Raw genomic sequence first — 18,791 nt, forward strand, 5'->3', positions numbered from 1 at the left:
TGGTCTGTTTGCGGGAAAGCAAAGTAGTCTGGGCACACTTTAAACTGTTTTATTGATTTATTAACAATAAACTACATACTAAAAACAAGTAAGAAAACTGTAAGAGTTTTTTTCGTTGTTACCTCGTGGTGTGATCGTGTTCTGACAGACAACAGCTGGCTCTGATCTCCTTCTCTTTTCTCCGTCGACTTTCCGTCACTTCGGTAGCACAGTCAACCCATGTGTGGCTGGAGGTTAACTGTCAATCTGCCACAGGGCTGCCCTCCAGTGACGAACCTGCTGGTTTCGAACGGCTGTGTTGACCTGTGTTGCTCATCAGACGGTTGGCATATGCATGTTCTTCCTGCACCTGTTGTTGGGCCATTGGAATATATGCTGGTTTGAGTCGGTCCATGAAAATTCGCTGAGGAACATTTTGGACATCCACATTTAAAAACTTATCACTTCGTTCTAACACTCTAAACGGGCCGGTATAGGGAGGTTTAAAAGGAGACTTTACTTTATCGGTCCGCACAAACACATGACTCGCAGTCTGTAGATCCGGATGGACAAAGACAGTGCGGGCTGAGTGGTTGCTCGTCGGTACAAGACGCAATGCTGTTATGGTCTCACTTAGTCGTTGGACAAAACTATGCTCGTCGAGTGTACCAGCACTAGGGACAAGTAGCTGTCCAGGGAGACTCACGGGGGTACTATACACTAACTCGGAGGCTGTACATGCAAGGTCTTGTTTGAAAGTGTTTCGAAGGCTTAGCATGACCAGAGGGAGGGCTTTAACCCACGATACTGTGTCCGCAGCGATGATAGCAGTCCAATTTTGGCACGTTGACATTGGATGCACTCTCGTGACCACTGCTTGACTTGGCGATTCATGTTATGCCCTGGGCATGTATATGTAGCAGCATGCCCTGGGTGGGACTGCGTGTGGAACTTCAGGAAAACATCTCTTTGGAACACAGCTGGCACATAAACTCGTATACGACCATGTTGGACTGAACAATAAATAGGTCGCTGGCTATCTGGTAGAACTATGCGTTGAAGTTGTAAGGAACTGGCAGGATCGTTCAGAGTCTGTTGAAGGCTCTCATCTGTAGTCTGAGCTTCGGATAGCCGGTCATAGTCAATGGTAATGGGTGTTGTGAGCGTCTACTTTAGGTCGAGAGATAATCGGCAACGATATTGGCTGCTCCCTGTATATGTCGAATATCGGTCGAGAATTGGCCAATAAATTCTAGTTGACGTATCTGTCGTGGAGACTGCCGCTCATGGCGCTGTTGGAAGGCAAACGTTAAAGGCTTGTGATCAGTATAAATGGTAAACGACATGCCCTCAAGAAAATGGCGGAAGTGATGTGTGCCACTGAATATAGCAAGCAACTCTCGGTCATAAGTGCTGTAGTTTCGCTCTCTCCTAGAAAGCTTTCGAAAGAAGAAAGCGATGGGCTGTAGTTGTTCACCTATAAGCTGTTGCAAAACACCGCCGATGGCAGCATCTAAGGCATCAACTGACATGTTCAATTGGGCATTTGGTGCTGGAAAGACCAATTCAGTCGACGCGGCCAAGAGTTCTTTGACCTTGGTAAAAGCTGCTGCAGCTGCTGGTGTTACTGTTAGTTCTTGCTGCTTTTTCTTTTGCTGAGACAATAACTACGTTAGTGGCATTAGCTCATTGGCAGCATTAGGTAACCAACGTCTGTAGAAATGTAGCATACCCATAAATCGTCATAGCTGTCGATAGGTCGTAGGTTGTAGAAACTTGCGAATCGCGCTAACTTTAGCCGGCAATGGACGAACGCCAGTTGGGGATACCGTGGCACCCAGAGAGTTTACTTCACGTTTACGGAATTTTGATTTATCCTTGTTGATTTGGAGTCCATTTGCTTCCAGAATCCGAAGTACTGATGCCAGGTGTTGCTCATGCTCAGTCTCAGTCTCCGAGGCAACCAAAATATCGTCAATGTATACATACACATATGAGCACTCTCGAAAAAGGTGATCGAGGTATCTCTGGAACGTCTGGGCAGCATTTCGCAAACCGAACGGCATTCGGAGGAACTCGTACAGCCCAAAGAGGGTTATTACAGCCGTCTTTTGGACATCCTTCGGGTGGACTGGAATTTGGTAAAAAGCACGTATCAAATCGATGCAAGAGAAAATTTTCTTACCATGTAGCTGGTTAGCAAAATCCTGGATGTGCGGTATCGGGTAGCGATCTGGGTTCGTCATGGCATTTAAACGGCAGAAATCTCCACAGGCACGCCATCGTCCATTGGACTCCTGAACTAACTGAAGCGGACTGCTTCACTGCGAATTCTGCTCGTGCAACTTGAAGACGGTCTGGTGGAAGTCTTCGTGGTTTAGAGAAAACTGGTGTACCTCGAGTCTCAATATAGTTCTGGACTCGTCCAGTATCCTCTGGTATAGCTACAGTTGGACGATCATAAGGATGGGCAGTGGATAAGCCTACTTCTGGCACCCTAACACGACGAGACACACAGGTAATACTGCTTGACATACTTGGACTTACTAGTCGTTTGTTTCTCATGTCTACACTAATGCCATGGTACGTCAGAAAATCGGCTCCTAGTATGGGTGTGGTGACATCTGCGACTACAAATGTCCATGTTACAGGTTGGCCTAGACCAAGGTTTAGTGTGAGCTGTTTCTGACCATATGTTTGGATGCACGATCCGGTAGCAGAATACAGGCATACAGTGCTGGGCTCATTCGCAGTGCAGATTTTACGTGGAAGCACACTTAGGTCTGCCCCTGTATCAATAAGAAACTGAAGTTGGAGAGCACTATCGGTAATGAAGAGGCGGCGTGGTATGTGAGGGGCTGCGGTTGCCGCCATTACTGCGCTCGTTGCCCTTCTTCAGCTACAGTTAATCTGTTGGATAAAGCATTCACTTTATCACTTAATGCAGCCACTTTTTTGTGTAAGGTAGAGCTTTCGGTAACAACCATGACTGAGAAGCTGGAACACCGGAGGTACGTATCGTACGTATGTAAGAATAGATATAACGCTTCGAACTGAAGGTGGTAGGCGGTCCAACCAAAAATTTTTGAAAACTTGCGTACTAATGCTATCCATGGCCAAAGCTTGCATTCGATGGAGTAGTTGAGTGGGTTTTAGGTCGCCCAGAGTGAGTTCCACTAACTTGTTGATCTTTTCATCTGAGCTGGTGCCATACCTATCGAGAAGTCGAGTTTTAGTTGTATATAGGCATTGCCAGCAGTGGGATTCTTTACTATGTCTGCTACTTCTATAAGTACTTCACTGTTTAAACTAGTTTAAACAGTATGGTCGAATTTACAGTTGTCAGTTGTGATTTTGGCTTGTCGAAACTGCGCTTCCAGCCGGAGAAATCATAGTTCTGGTTCAGTGCACTTTGATGCCTACCCGTGCAATTAATGAGTGATCATCGCCTTCGCACGGTGTAATATTCATATTGTTTGGCATTGTTTGGTCGGTGTTTGTCATAGTTGTGTATAAAACGTTGTACTTACAGTTTTTTTCTCGGGGTCACCAATGTAGCCTGTTTGCGGGAAAGCAAAGTAGTCTGGGCACACTTTAAACTGTTTTATTGATTTATTAACAATAAACCACATACTAAAAACAAGTAAGAAAACTGTAAGAGTTCTTTTAGCAGGAGGTTAACTGTCAATCTGCCACAATATAAACTAAATTAGCCTAACTTTTTTATAAAATATTTTTTTATATATAATAGAAACTTAAGGCTGATTTATAAACTTTACGTTGGCGTTGGCGCTGGCGTTCGCCGTTGACCTTGGCATAAACTTTCGGTTGGCGTTGGCGTTAAAGATCATTTATAGCCTTACACTTTTGATTTGGTATTATTAATTTTTGCTTGAAAATTAATACAATGGAACATGAAAATGCTGGGCCTTTGTTAGGTGCAGTGGCACTTATACACGATACTTTGTATTCGAGCAGCACTGAGCCTTCGAAATAAAAGACAAGGTCAATACAAACGGAGGCCCATTAACCAGAACAGAAAGACAAGAGGTAATTTTAAATATTACACAAATATAAAAAACCGGGATACATAGTAGTTTTTTAAATATACCAGGACGCAAGTTCCAGTATTTGAAAAATTACTGCAAATAGTAAAACCAAAAATAAATGTAAACTATCGCTCTAATGGAATTTCTAATATATAGGGAATATAAATAAAATTATTTAACCTCTTTCACTTTATAAACAGGTGGAAATACAAACATAAACAAATAATTTAAGTCGACTTTACACTACATGATTTTATCATATGACAATATCATATGAGATTTGTTATGATTCCTCGTTTCTATAATGTTTTAAAAAATCGTGTTTATACACTGAATGATAAATTATGACTTATGATATGAGTGACAATGAGGTTTTATTGATTTTTCTTTTTATTTGTGGTCATAGAGATATAAGACACAGTATAGGTAATAACTATTAGATTGGAAAATAAATCTTTGTTTGCATTGGCTTCCCGACTTTTAATAATAATACGCCGGCAACAACTGTGTACAGCTAATAGTAAGAAAAAAAATCAGACGCCTTTGGGCTCGCAGGTGGCTCTTACAAAGAAATAGTGGACGAGGCATATCAAATTTAGTGTTTATATTATACCAAATTAAAAAAAAGGGTGTGGCAGTCCAGTGGGACTGCCGGTAGAAGTTATACTTCTATATAAGTATAACCTTCGCCGTTAGGAATTTATATGTGAGTCACAATCATTACATATGTAATGCTACAGGTAAGAGAGAGCAGAAAGAGAAACAGAATTAGGTATATAGGTATATGGTGCACCGTTTGCTGTATATAAACAACATTTGACCTGTAATAGGAGTATAGTAAATGAAGGATTGAATCAATATTTTGATGAAATGTAATAGAGATAAAATACAATTATTACTAATGTGCAGCTACATTGAGCAGCTATGGAGTCTTGGACAAAGAAGTGAGAAATCAAGTACAAAAAGCAAATAGACTGACAGGATGAATTAATAACACTATATGGCGAAACAGACACATTAACACTGAGATGAAGTCAAGAATTTATAAAGTCAGTGTAAGACCAATAATGACATATGCTCAAAAACAAGACCCGACACAGCCACAACACAAAGGCTACTGGAAACGGCAGAGATAAGAGTGAGAGTACTGAGAAGAGTTAGAGGAAATACGTTGAGAGATCGGAAGAGAAGCGAAGACAGAAGAAAATGTACCGTACAGTGTATAAGCGAATAAACAATAAATAGAAAAAATTAAAATGGAATAACCCCATAAGCAGAATGGGGGAGACCCGTGTCGTCAAAATAGCAAGAGGTAGTCACCAGACGTATCGGACGGCAGGGCAAAAGACGGATTGACAACCTTCCATAGATGTATTAATTCGCCAATGAACAAGCAGAATTGCTTATACAGAATAATATTAAGAAGAAGAAATTCAATAGGGTTCGACCTTGGACCAAGCTATGTATCAAGTATCAAGTTTTTAGGATTTTTCCTTTATAGTTATAGCACATAAAGGCAGAAAAACAGACAGACAATAACTATTGAGTTCTTAATAATAAATATTAAAAGGGTCAAAAATTTTAGTATATACAGTGGACTCCCTGTATAACGAGAACTAAATTGACAGACTAATTACCTCGTTATAAGCGAATCTCATTATATCATACAACAATAATACAGTGCATACATATGAATATGTAGATTTCTAAATCATTAACTTCCTATAGTGAAGCCATTCGGAGCAATACAAGATACTAATAAATATTGTTTGAATGGCAAAAAAAGTTGTTTACTTTTATTGTCAACGATGGAAAACCCAAACAACTCTTTTCTGAACCTTAAAACTTTTTTTTTCTGAAAAATGGCTTTGGCAGAGCCAATTAGCCAGACTTGTTTGTGTTTATTGTTAAAATCTACTGAAGTTTAATTACTATTGATTGCAGATTCATAGTCAAAATTTTTTTGTTATCAGTTATCAATGTTAGTACTACATATACCTAATATTTTTATGGATACATCAATTTTGTTTTGTTATATTTTAACACGTTCACGCCGCTACCAGATACATGGGTCTGGTATAAACTTTACGTTCAACCGGCACTGAAATTTGGAGATCTTGCGCTAGCGCCGACAACGATAAAATGGCTAATTATTAACTAAATATTATGATATAGGTACCTACGGAATCGTCATGATGTGCTTTATATTTTAGTTCTGTTTTAAGTTACCAGATGCCAGCACCTGGTAACGTCCCACAAAGAAATTTTTTACGCTATGGGATTTACCAGAACTCCGTATCTGGTTATTAGTGTTATAGTAAACATTGTACAAGTCTGTTGTTTTTTTATTAAAATCCATAAAAATGTCGTCTAGGGGCGAAAAATGGTTAAAATGGTGCTAAATAAGCACCAAAATGCTTGGATACAAACTGAAAGTGAATTTGATAGTGATCCATTTGAAAACTTGTCTGATGAAGATCCTGAATACATTCCTAGTGAAGATAGCGACAATTCTGATGGGGACGAATCCATATATTTGAACGAAGAAGTATCCAGTGATATAAAAACTGATAATTATGAATCGGAAAAAGAAATTGGTAAGAAGAAAAATGAATCTTATAATTTGATTCTCATTATCTTTATTTTTAGGTGATGCTGAGGAAGATGTATGGACTGACATTCAGGAAACAGATAAATTAGATTTTGATGAATATCCTACAGATTCTAAAATAAATATTCAATGTGAAAATATGAGCCCGTTGGATATTTTTTGTCTATTTGTCACAGATGAAATTTTGGAATTAATTGTTCAAAAAACCAATAGATATGCAGAACAAGAAATTGGTGTACACAGTATCAAACAAAAATCTAACAGTAAGTGGGTTCCGACTAATAAAGAAGAAATTAAAAAATTCTTTAGTATCGTGATCTGCATGGGATTCGTGAAGGTCCCTAATATTCGATTATATTGGTCCAAAAATGACCTTTATAACAATAAGTTTATCTCCTCAGTTATGACTAGGGACAGATTTTTGTTAATTCTACGGTATCTACATTTTCAAAATAACGACGGTATACTAGAAAGCAACGATAAATTATACAAAATCAGACATGTTTTAGACTTACTTAATGACAGATTTATGAAAATCATGACTCCAGGACGGAATGTAATCATAGACGAAAGTATGGTACCATGGCGTGGTCGTTTAAGTATGCGGCAATATATAAAAAACAAACGCCATAAATATGGCGTTAAATTATATAAACTATGTACCGTCAGTGGATATACATATAAAGTGATGGTTTACTGTGGAAAAGAAAACAATATGATAAACAAAAGCCATTCTCAGAAAGTTGTGCCGACCTTAATGAATAGCTTGTTAGATGCCCGACAAACTTTATATGCTGATAACTTTTATTTCTCTTGCAAAAGATCTATTAGATCGCCAAACTTTTTATTGTGGGACTCTTAGAAGTAATCGGAAAGGTATTCCAAAGGGAATAGTTCAAAAGAAACTAAAGAAAAATGAAATAATTGGCATCAAAAATAAGGACAATATAAAGGTAATCCGTTGGCAAGACAAGAGATCGGTATTAATGTTATCCAGTAAACCTGAGCATACCCTAAACTTCTGCACTACGGGCAAGAAAAAGAGATCAAAACCAAGGGAGGAACCAGTGGAATATATTTTTAAACCGCAAGTTATCCAAGACTACAACAAAGCTAAAAAAGGTGTAGATTACAGTGACCAAATGGCAGCTTATTATTCTTCCTTACGAAAAGGTCTTAAGTGGTATCGTAAGGTAGTCTTCGAACTAATCTTTGGTGCTACAATAATCAACAGCTGGATTATCTATAATAAAACAAACATCAAAAAAAAAATACCAATGCTAACATTTCGTGAACAGTTAGCATTACAACTTTCAAATCAAAATGAGTGTATTTCTGAAACCAACTTATCAAAACGAAAACATTGTCTGCAACGAGAAGAAGGTCCTGGTAGAAAACGTAGACGAAATTGCATTGATTGTTACAAGAAGTTGAGACAGACTATGAAAAGTAAGGAAGTTGACAAGAAGGTGACCAAAGTATACACTTTTTGTGAAAATTGCGAAAAGAAACCGGCTTTGTGCTTAACTTGTTTTAATGATAGACATATCTAATTATTAATTACTATTTTAATTATTATATATTTTTGTACACTTTAATATTACTTCAAATAAACATTGATAATTTTATTTATTTTTTAAAAGTAAAATATTTTAAATTGCCACATAAGTATCAGTATATTTTTTATATACCGTAAATACTTTACCGGACATCGGAATCTGGTGCTATGTCTGCCAGAAATGGATTAGAGTGTTTACTATGAGATGGCAGTGTTAGATTCAAGGTAATTTCAAATACAAAGTCACAGAAACCATTTATTTATAGATATGTTTACCAGACCCATAGGTCTGGTATCGTCCGAACAGTACACAGTGTTACCAGATACAGGGATCTGGTAACGTCAATAAATGTTACTGACAAATTTAATGCCGTCGTGAACGTGTTAATTTTGTTTTTTTATTCTTTTATTATTTTCTTGTTTTTTTTTTGTTTTCTTTTTTTTTTGTTTTTTTTTTGTTTTGGTGCTTTTTTATTTTTTTTGTTTTTTGCTTTTTTTATTCTTTTTTTGGATTTATTTTTTTGTTTTTTGTTCTAATTTTATTTTCTTAATGCTTTTGTTTTTTTTTTAATTTGTGGTATACTTTTTTTTTGTTTTTTTTTTTCAAACCATATTAACAGATTATGCCTATATACTATTTACAACTTATATTTACATACACTCGCGATCATAAAATCCGGGTCACCTGGAAAATTTCAAGTTTCTGGAATATTTTTGCCTCTGGTGGAGTAATAACCTTTTTTTTAGGTTAACGTATTTTTTATTTGTCATCAATGTTTGGTTTGAAAGAAAAAAAAACTGTTTTTTATTGTTTTTATTGAAAAAGCTGAAAACAAACCAAATTATTGATAAAACAGGCATACGAAAAAAATGGAAAATACAGAACGTAGTGAAATTTCAGTGACTAATATAGTGTATTGCCTCCACTTAATCTAATGACCTCTTGCAGACGACGGGGCATACTCTCAATTTTTCTCCGGATTACATGTTGTGGTATGTTATTCCACTCTCTCACTAACAGATCCTTAAGCTCCTGTCCGTTGTTAGGAGGAGATGTTAGGGGTTGAATACGTTTTTTCAAATCGTCCCAGATATGTTCGATGGGATTCAGGTCCGGAGACCTAGCTGGATAGGGTAACCTCGTAATTCCAACCTCGTCCAAGTATTGCATACTGATCGTGGCAACGTGCTTTCGCGCGTTGTTCTGCATAAAAACGACGTTTTCTCCAAACCTTGCCATGGTATGCATAACATGTTCTTCCAGAATCTCCGTAATGTCCCTTCGTGCAGTTAAGGACCCATTTTCGATGAAGGGTAATTCTGTGCGGAAGTCGGAAGATACACCTTCCCAAGCCATGACCGAGCCTCCACCAAATGGCATTCTTGGAGCAATGCAAGCTTGTGAAAATCATTCATCGGTTCTCCTCCAAACTCTTACACGTCCATCGGATCCAGTTAGGCAGAAACGGAATTCATCTGAGAATAACTCTTTGCTCCAATCGTTAATTCCCCAATGCGCGTATTGTCGAGCAAAAGCTAGTCGTGCAACTCGATGCGCCAGGCGAAGTGGCGGTCCTGTAGCCATTACCCAAGAAGATAGTCCAAAAGAACGAAGTCTTCTCCTGACTGTTGCAACGCTAACATTGCCATTTCGTACTTCCTGTAGACGATTTCGATGCATAATCGCAGTTGAGGTCCGGTTTCGTAAAGCCTGAAACACAAGAAAACGGTCATCTCGTACCGTGGTCATTCTTCTTCGTCCAGAGCCAGGTCGTCTGGATAGCAAAACCTTCTACTGAAAGCGTTGAAGCACTCGTTGAACCGTAGAAAGGCTTACGCCAACAGTTCTTGCGACTTGCCGTTAAGTGTGACCGTCTTTCACAAGAGCAACAATTTGTGCCGTTTCAACAACAGTCAAGGGTATTTTTGGCAAAAAATAAACAATAATAAACACTAATAATGGCACTAATAAACACTGATGGTGGCAATAATAAACGTTTGTTCGTTGCGTTTGAACAGAAAGTCGAAGCACAAATGAGACATTTAAAACAAGCGGCAGTTACAAGTACTGTTCATTTTGGGAAATGAGCGCTTTCCCGCGAAATCGGCACTATTGAAATTTTTGTTGCAAAGGAAACCGCTAAGACCACAACAATTCTCAGAAACATGCATTAGTTTGTATTTGTGTTATTATTATTTACGATAAAGCTCGTTAAAAATGAAATATCGGTGATTTTCAAGGTGACCCGGATTTTATGATCGCGAGTGTATTTTAACATCTTTGTAAATGCACTGAAGAATTTCCATATTATAATTACTAAATTTTTAGGTAACTGAACTAATCCTCAGTTTTATTAATAGCATCTTGGCGCTATTTTGTAAGATACTTTTAAATGGGACTATGGAGAAATTAATATATTATTTGAAAGCACATGTATAAATCATTAGGTCCCTGGATTTTTTTGATTCTTTGTGGCACCTTTTCAAAATCCCCACTAAATTGGGAAAATCTTATTAATTTAACTCTCGGTGAAAGAACTTTTTCCCATCCCAGACCTTTTTTGAGATTAATCTCCATACATACATGATAAATAAAATAGTTTCTAAAATTAAATAAAGTATAAAATTATTGAAACAATATTAAAAAAGATATTATGATTTTTCCATTCTTTTCCATTTTTTCCACTATTTAGAATAATTCTTCTTTTTTCAATGGAAGAAGTCTGCAATAGTAAGTACATTTGAGCTATTAATACTGAGAGGGTAGGAATTTTTCTGTTGCAGGTTTCCGACTAGAATCTGTCAAAATATGCCCGACCTAAGCGAATGGACCTTAGATGTCACCACTCTTTCTGTCTCAACTGGTCTCAATAGATTTTATTTTACGATTGTTTGTTTGATATACGTTATACTAGATGGTGCTATGTGAAAATGTTAAAGACTAAAGCATCGAGTTAGAATCTAACTCATCTAACTCGATGGACTAAAGTGAACGTCCATTTTTATTCCCCTGAATTAAATTAATCAGCGTTGTAATATTTCACTGACATAGTAGCAACAGGTTTAGTTACAAATAAAAATGTTACAAAAAAACAGACTATGAATCATTTAAAATATTCATGTCGGTTCGCTTATATTCCCAGTCCGAACTGTCTAGTGAATTTAGTAATTATTTTTTTGCGAAGTTAGTTACTTTTTGACAGACAAGAAGTGGCTGGAAATTACTATACAGCAAAGCACACGTGCTCATATCCTATATTAATGTAAACAAACGTAAATAAAATAGAACTTTCAAGAATTACCTACAATCAATATTTATTTATTTACACCATATAATATATAATAACAAATAATAAAATTATAAGCGTCATTAATATAAATACTCACTGGAATATGTTAAATTATACCAACTGAAATATATTTTTTAAATATATTCTATAATATTTTTATATAGTTGCCAAAACATCAAAATAGTTAGTAAGTGAGTAATTTTTAAAATGTGAACTATTTGTCAAACTATTATATAACAGTAAATACACTTAGTTTTAAGACTGCTGCAACACACTAAAATACATAAGAAAACATTTTAATACAAAATTATATATTCTAAATTTTAAACTTACCACTTTTAGAGCATTGATAATAAAAACGTCCCGACATTATTTCTTGTTTAAAATAATATATCTTATATGAAAGCTTAACAGCTTTCTACAGACTATTTAGTTGTTTTGGTATAGCACGATCACAATACACAACAATAATTAGTTTTTAAAGCTATTAATCTAAATTTAATATGTATTTATAAATATAATATATTATGATCAAATTGTGTAAGAAATCAAAACATAAACAAAATTCTTACTCTAAAAAAGCGGCAACCCTTTAAACAATTTTGCCACACGCTGAACTGTCAAAAAATTTGAAGTATTCCGGTATCAGTTGCGTACACTTGTCTAATATATTTAATTAAAATTATTATTTTGTGGAATATTAGACTTAAAGAGTTATTTCATAAAGCTTATATTATTAATAATAACAAATGTTTTTGGTTATTTAATCAATATAATTCTAAAATTACCAATATAATGATGATTACATTTTTCTGATTATTATACCATGTTGACGCCTATCAAAGATCGAGCAGTTCCTTATGGGTTTCGTATTATTAGCTGTGTTAGGAAAATTTTAACTCTACGGTTGACGTTCTGGAAATTTTAAATATAAGTGACGTCACTTTATATAAATTGTGACGTGCACGCATTTTTATATGAAACATACTACACCCAAAATTTTATGGGTTTAATATATGATACAAATACAAACCTTATATCATGGGTTTAATATACACTTCCACTATTTATAATAATTCTTCTTTTTTCAATAAAAACAGTCTATAATAAAAGTTTATTTAAGCTTTTTATACTGTGCGATAGGAAGTTTTGTGTTGTAGGTTTCTGAGTGAATGGACCTTAGCTTATCAAGTAGTAGTCAGAGTATATTGCAGCGAGTTAGAATCTAACTCGATGGTATATTGGGTATGTATTGTGGTCATGGACGTATAAATGTGGTAATAGCACGTAATAGTATGTGGTGGTAGTTAGAGAACTACGAACACAGAGAAGCGACACTCCTTTGAAGTTTCGTGGCCAAGCCGCCAATGACAGTTAACAACCAGAAAACTAATAGTCAGTGGGCATATCACACAATATTAATTCTTAAATAAAATTGAGCATTTATGTTGACTTTCAATAAATATGAAATATTGCACTGAAAAAATAGTTACATGCAGGGCCGGCTTTTGTTGACATTCTTAATGGTATAATTATGTTTGATTTACAAAAGGTTGCAAATACATCGCACAACACAAAGTAATATGTATTCATTGTACCATGTGTATAATGGTGAAAATACCTCTGTGAAAATCGTATTGATGGAATCATAGATGAAAATACTTTTTTGTTTATCCTGATTTTGGCATTGATAGACCAATAATACACCGATTCTTTTTGGCTTGTCTTGATACAAGATATAATTTGTTCGTCGTGGAATTTTCTAATAAATTATCTTTCGTAATATAATCAAAAAATAACAAAGCCATTGTAACTGCCACGAAAATTTCACAAACTCTGAAGCTTCTATTCACACTTTGGCACTACAAATTTTTAACAGAACAAATTTTAAACAAAGAACTTTTTCTGTATTTATAAATAATACTTCAATACTTACAACTATAAGAGTATTAGTATATTGTAAGTAATGAAATATTTAACTTTAGTCAATATCTCATCTTAATAAATTTACAGTTTTCTCCCGATTAAGTAACAAAATTGTCACTAAATATTGAGATATACAACAAATAAAGTTTTAATATTTTTTATTTGTAATTCCCATTTAAAACTCCTAAATATTTATTGTACTCCGATCCATATATTATTTGATCTTTGTTATTTATATTTAACGAATTAAAAATTGGCAGACAACTTTTGTATATAGCAAAAAGTAGATGAGTATTTAGTTTTTTCATAACTTAAAGTAAGTTTGTTTATTTGCAAATATGTTTTTACAATATTGAAGTCTTGTTCTGTTGTAATTTTAAGATTTTCCCAATTATCGGTCTAATTATGTTTCCAACAATTTTTAATTTGAGCATTTTCGTAATTTCTTTGTTTCGTTTAAATCAAATATTCTAGTGTATAAAACCCTCTATATATTTTTATTTCCTAAAAATACTATATTCGTATTGTTGTCTTGTGTCACTGACACCAAATTTAATGTTTTCATTTGGAACTATCCCTTGACATACCAAAGTTTATTTTTTTATTGCTCCACTTAACGAGAGCTCGGACGGACACGTCGGGGTCGGCTTACTGTTCGAAAGTCAAACTAATACTATTATGTAATAACTAATAATAATTACAAAGCAATAGTAATTACCTGTTATTATTCTTAGGAAATCTAAATAAACTTATTGCTTTTTCTGTCACAGATGAACATCCGCGAAACGCACAAACATAACCAGACATTTTAAATAAAAAATAAACTTTTAACTATAAACTATAACTATAAACTTATATATTTAACTTATATATTTTAACTATAACTATAAACTTTTAACTATAAATAAATTATATAGTAAATGGTCAAATGCACTTGTTGAGTCGAATATTTACCACAGACGCCTACGGACTATCGTAAAACAACCAGAGTTAAAGAATAAGCACGTGTTGATGACAGTCATATGACAGTTAAACCAAAACCAATAAACAACCAGAATCGGGCATGCGTATACAAAAATGGTACACGTTTTAGAACGGTTGTCTGTGTTGTGCTGTTGACAAGCCGGTCGCGGGAGGAATGATTTCTACTGTGGCGCACCAAGCGGAAATATATCAAACTCATTATTGACAAGTTCGGTTTTATTTTGAATTTGAATTTTGAAAATAACCTAGAACTTTTATATCTAATGTACTCTTTTATTGTTTTATAATTGTTCGTACTGTGAATTTTATATCCTGCATTTTATTTTTACCTTTATACTTTTATATCTAATGTACTCTTTTATTGTTTTATAATTATTCGTACTGTGAATTTTATATCCTGGATTTTATTTTCGGCTACTTCGAGGTTTTGTGTTTGTATTATAATATATTATATTTATAATGGAAACAAAAGCAGTGACAAGAAACCTTTGTAAATATTGTGATAAAACGTTTAGCACAATTTCTAATTTGAATAAACATATTAAACTCTTACATGGAGCAGAACCGGCTACAAGTCGAAAAAAATCTTTAGTGTGTACCTCTTGCTTTCTGATTCTCTCCACATACTCCGAATACAGAAATCACTTAATTACAGATCACAAACTTGAGCTGTTTAAGGAAGAAAAGGAATTCGAAAACTATGCAGGTTAGTGTTATTTATTAATAGCTAATTATATGAACTAACGAAATGTTTTTTTAGATTTTAGAACATGGAAAGAGACTATTGAGAAAAACATGAAATGTTTTATGTAAAAACCACTGGTAAAAAAATAACTAGCAAAATAGAAAAGACATACTATGTTTGTCATAGGTCATTTAAAGCAAGTAGATATATGTCTACGTCTCAAAACAATAGACAGAAATTTTTAAAATCTCAGGGTTTTTCTAAGTTAGATGTTACTTGACCTTCAACTTTGGATTTAATATGTAATGGAAATCAGTTAAAGGCCACTTTGTATACGCCTCATTTTGGCCATAATTGTAATTTAACCCATATAAATTTGACTAAAACTGAAAGAAAACAAATAGCAGGTATGTCTCATTTTTTTCTAATGTAATGTATTAACTTTGCATTTTTTTATTTTAAGGAAAAATCTCTGAAGGTGTGTCATTCCAAAAAATCCTAGATGATATTCGTAATGGGATTTACTCTGAAGAATCCCTTGGACGACTCAGTCTTTTAGATCGCCAAGACTTGAGAAATATAACCAGGGACTTTTCTTTAAAAGAATATGTTCAGCTACATCAGAATGATGTCATAAGCATTCGTTTATGGGTTGAACGATTAAGATCCCTAAAAGATGAATTTTCAATTATATTTTACAAAGAGCAAGGCTCAGATGATCTCCCTAATGTATTCAACATAAATGATTTCGCATTAATATTCATGACGAAATTTCAAGAAAAACAATTGAAACTGTTTGGCTCAGACAAAATATGTGTGGACTCAACGCATGGAACTACAAGTTATGATTTCTTATTAACAACACTTATGGTTGTGGATGAATTTGGAGAAGGGGTGCCTACTGCTTTCTTGCTTTCAAACAGGGCAGATACCAATGTCTTAACACATTTTTTTAATTCTATTAAAGAACAAACTGGTGACATCAAATGTAAAGTGTTTATGTCTGATGATGCTCCAGAATTTTTTAATGCGTGGACTAATATTATGAGTAAACCAGATAATCTCCTCCTTTGTGCTTGGCACATCGATAGAAATTGGCGTAAGAACTTGAATAAAATTAAAGGTGATCAAGTGATGAAAGCAAAAGTGTATAAGTACTTGCGTTTGTTATTACAGTCAACTGATCCTGCCGATTTTCAAGAATTGCTAAATTTTGTATTATCTGAATTATTTGCTTGTGAGGATACTGAGGCTTTTGGTCAATACTTCCAAACTTACTATGCTGGTCGTTGTCATTTATGGGCATATTGTTACAGAAAAGGACTGGGCATTAACACAAATATGTACTTAGAAGCATTGCATCGAACACTGAAACATGTATATTTTCAAGGAAAAAAGAATAAAAGGGTAGACACTTGTTTGTATGCTCTCTTAAACTTGGTACGTGATGTAGTAATAAAAAAACTGAAAAAAAAAAGTCAAAGGTAATAACTCATATAGAATGAATTTAATAAAGAAAACACATGTAAGAAGTAAGGATATTGAATTGACAGACATCTGCAAAATAGATGAAAATAACTGGAAAGTAAAATCAGTTCAAAATAATACAGAGTATCATGTTCAAAAGGTAAATGAGTGTTTAAAAAATAAATAAAAGTTGTCATATTTTTTGCAACGAATGTAAGACTTGTATCCATGAATTTACCTGTACTTGCCTGGATTTTTTTATTAAAAGTAATTTCTGCAAACACATACATGCAGTTATTAGAAATAATTTCCAGCCATCAATACCCATTCAAAAAACTGAGACAGAAACTGATGATATTATCCATACTGTGGTAAACGAAAGTATGATTAAAAAAGGAGATTATGAAAACCAAGATCTTAAAGTTAAGCTGGATATAATATATGAATTAATTTCTTCAAAAAAAATAACTCCTGATGTTAAATTGAAAGTTGGAAAAATGATGGACACTATACTAAGTTTGATTGCAAAAGAAGGTAAGACATTAAAAGATGTTTACAATGAGCCTGGCAATAAGAAATATGAAAAACAAGTGAGGTTTGTTAGTACTAAGAAAAAACAAACTCCAAAATCTGAAAATTTACTTCAAAAACCAAGTACCTCTGACATCAGGTTATTACTACAAGATTGTGAAAATAAAATCAGTGAAAACGATCACTCGTATACAAAAGAAATAGGGATTTTTTATGAATAAAAAAATTTCACATTTTTATACCTGTTAGATTTAAGTTTTAATTAAATATTTTATATCAATCCATCATGTTGTTCTGCTTTATTGTGTTCTTCCATTATTTGTAGGTAGTAATTAATAAAATTTAGTTTTTTTTTTAATTATTTATTACATTAACAATGCACCTAATCCTAAGACTAACCAGCATTTTATGTTTAACTTAATCTACTACTGTAGTTTCCTAGGTATTCCCAAGGGTTCACCTTAGAATCTAATAATTATTGTTGCACACTTCACTGTTGTGGCTAGGCTAACTGCCCGAATTTAAACTGACAGTGACATTTATAGATTGATCACTATCACACAAGTTCAAAAGGTTTGGTGGGTTTGAGCCTGCGGACTAGGTCTTGATTATCTAAAAGTTTTAACACTTCCCTGTTTGTATGGTTGTGGAGTCAGTTTTCGTGACCTTTGACAATCTTCTTTATTTCTTATTTAATTGTTGTTATACGAAGTTCCCGATGTAGGTCTTTGTTGCGGATATACAATGGGGCATTTACTATGTTTCTTAGTATTCGGTTTTGGACTCTTTGAAGGATAGCATAGTTACTCTCATTAGTACAGCTCCATAATTGTAAACCATAGGACCATACTGGTTGGAGCATTTGTTTGTAAACTATTACCTTGTTTTTGATTGTAAGTTGTGAACTTCTATCTAATAACCAATATAACTTCAGTTTCAGTATTTCAGTTTAAGCTCTTGATTTTTCTTTCTGATATGTTCCTGCTACTTTAATTTGCTATCATATTTGAGCATAATCATTTAAATTTCGTAACTGATATTTTAAAATTCTACTGATAATTACTTTACATAAATCTAAAATTCAACATTAATAACTAACTACACTACTACACAATAAAACTGAAAATGAATATTTTTATTTCATTTTTTATCCAACTTATTTTATATCCATCAGTTTTTTCCAGAATTTTTCAACCTTCCCGTCAAAGTAAAGGATGACATGTGACATGAACAAATTAAGAACGCTAATTCGGAAATGTTCGTTAGGGGCGTTGCAGTAGGATTCATTCCTCCCGTGACCGGCTACCCGGCTACAGTGCTGTTGTGTCTGTGTCTTGTCGCTTCTTTGAATTTTGAATGTCATGGTCATGGGGTCATGGTCAAACCATGATGGTCAAACCCATGGTACAATGAATACACAAGGTATGATACATAATGTTCCAAAATCGGTTCTCTTTCGCGCATGACGTAGTCAAGATCGCTTATTCCCGCAACATTTGAATGTAGTTGTATAGGAAAGACTTTTAATTTTAAGTTTTTTTATATAATTTGGCTAATTTAATTATAGTACTTATAAAGAGATGATAAAATTATGTTAAGTTTTAATTATCTTTTATTACACGTAGGTACAGGTTAATTAACTTATACTCCAGAGTTCGATATTTCAGATGTTTAAAAAGATACAGAAAAGTGGTAATGGAGGTACACAAAA

At 34.2% G+C, this 18,791-nt stretch overlaps 2 protein-coding genes across 2 annotated transcripts; both read right to left on the minus strand.

The window, feature by feature from the left end:
* Positions 1 to 241: 241 nt before the first annotated feature.
* On the minus strand, positions 242 to 832 carry LOC140448884 (uncharacterized). Its single transcript, XM_072542008.1, has one exon. The coding sequence runs from the start codon at positions 830 to 832 to the stop codon at positions 242 to 244; it is 591 nt and encodes a 196-aa protein (XP_072398109.1).
* Positions 833 to 2,175: 1,343 nt separating this feature from the next.
* LOC140448885 (uncharacterized) lies at positions 2,176 to 2,853 on the minus strand. The gene has a single exon (XM_072542010.1). It carries the CDS (start codon positions 2,851 to 2,853, stop codon positions 2,176 to 2,178), a length of 678 nt encoding a protein of 225 aa, XP_072398111.1.
* Positions 2,854 to 18,791: the final 15,938 nt, after the last annotated feature.

Source organism: Diabrotica undecimpunctata, chromosome 8 (genome assembly GCF_040954645.1).
Source record: "Diabrotica undecimpunctata isolate CICGRU chromosome 8, icDiaUnde3, whole genome shotgun sequence".
Lineage (NCBI taxonomy): Eukaryota > Metazoa > Arthropoda > Insecta > Coleoptera > Chrysomelidae > Diabrotica > Diabrotica undecimpunctata.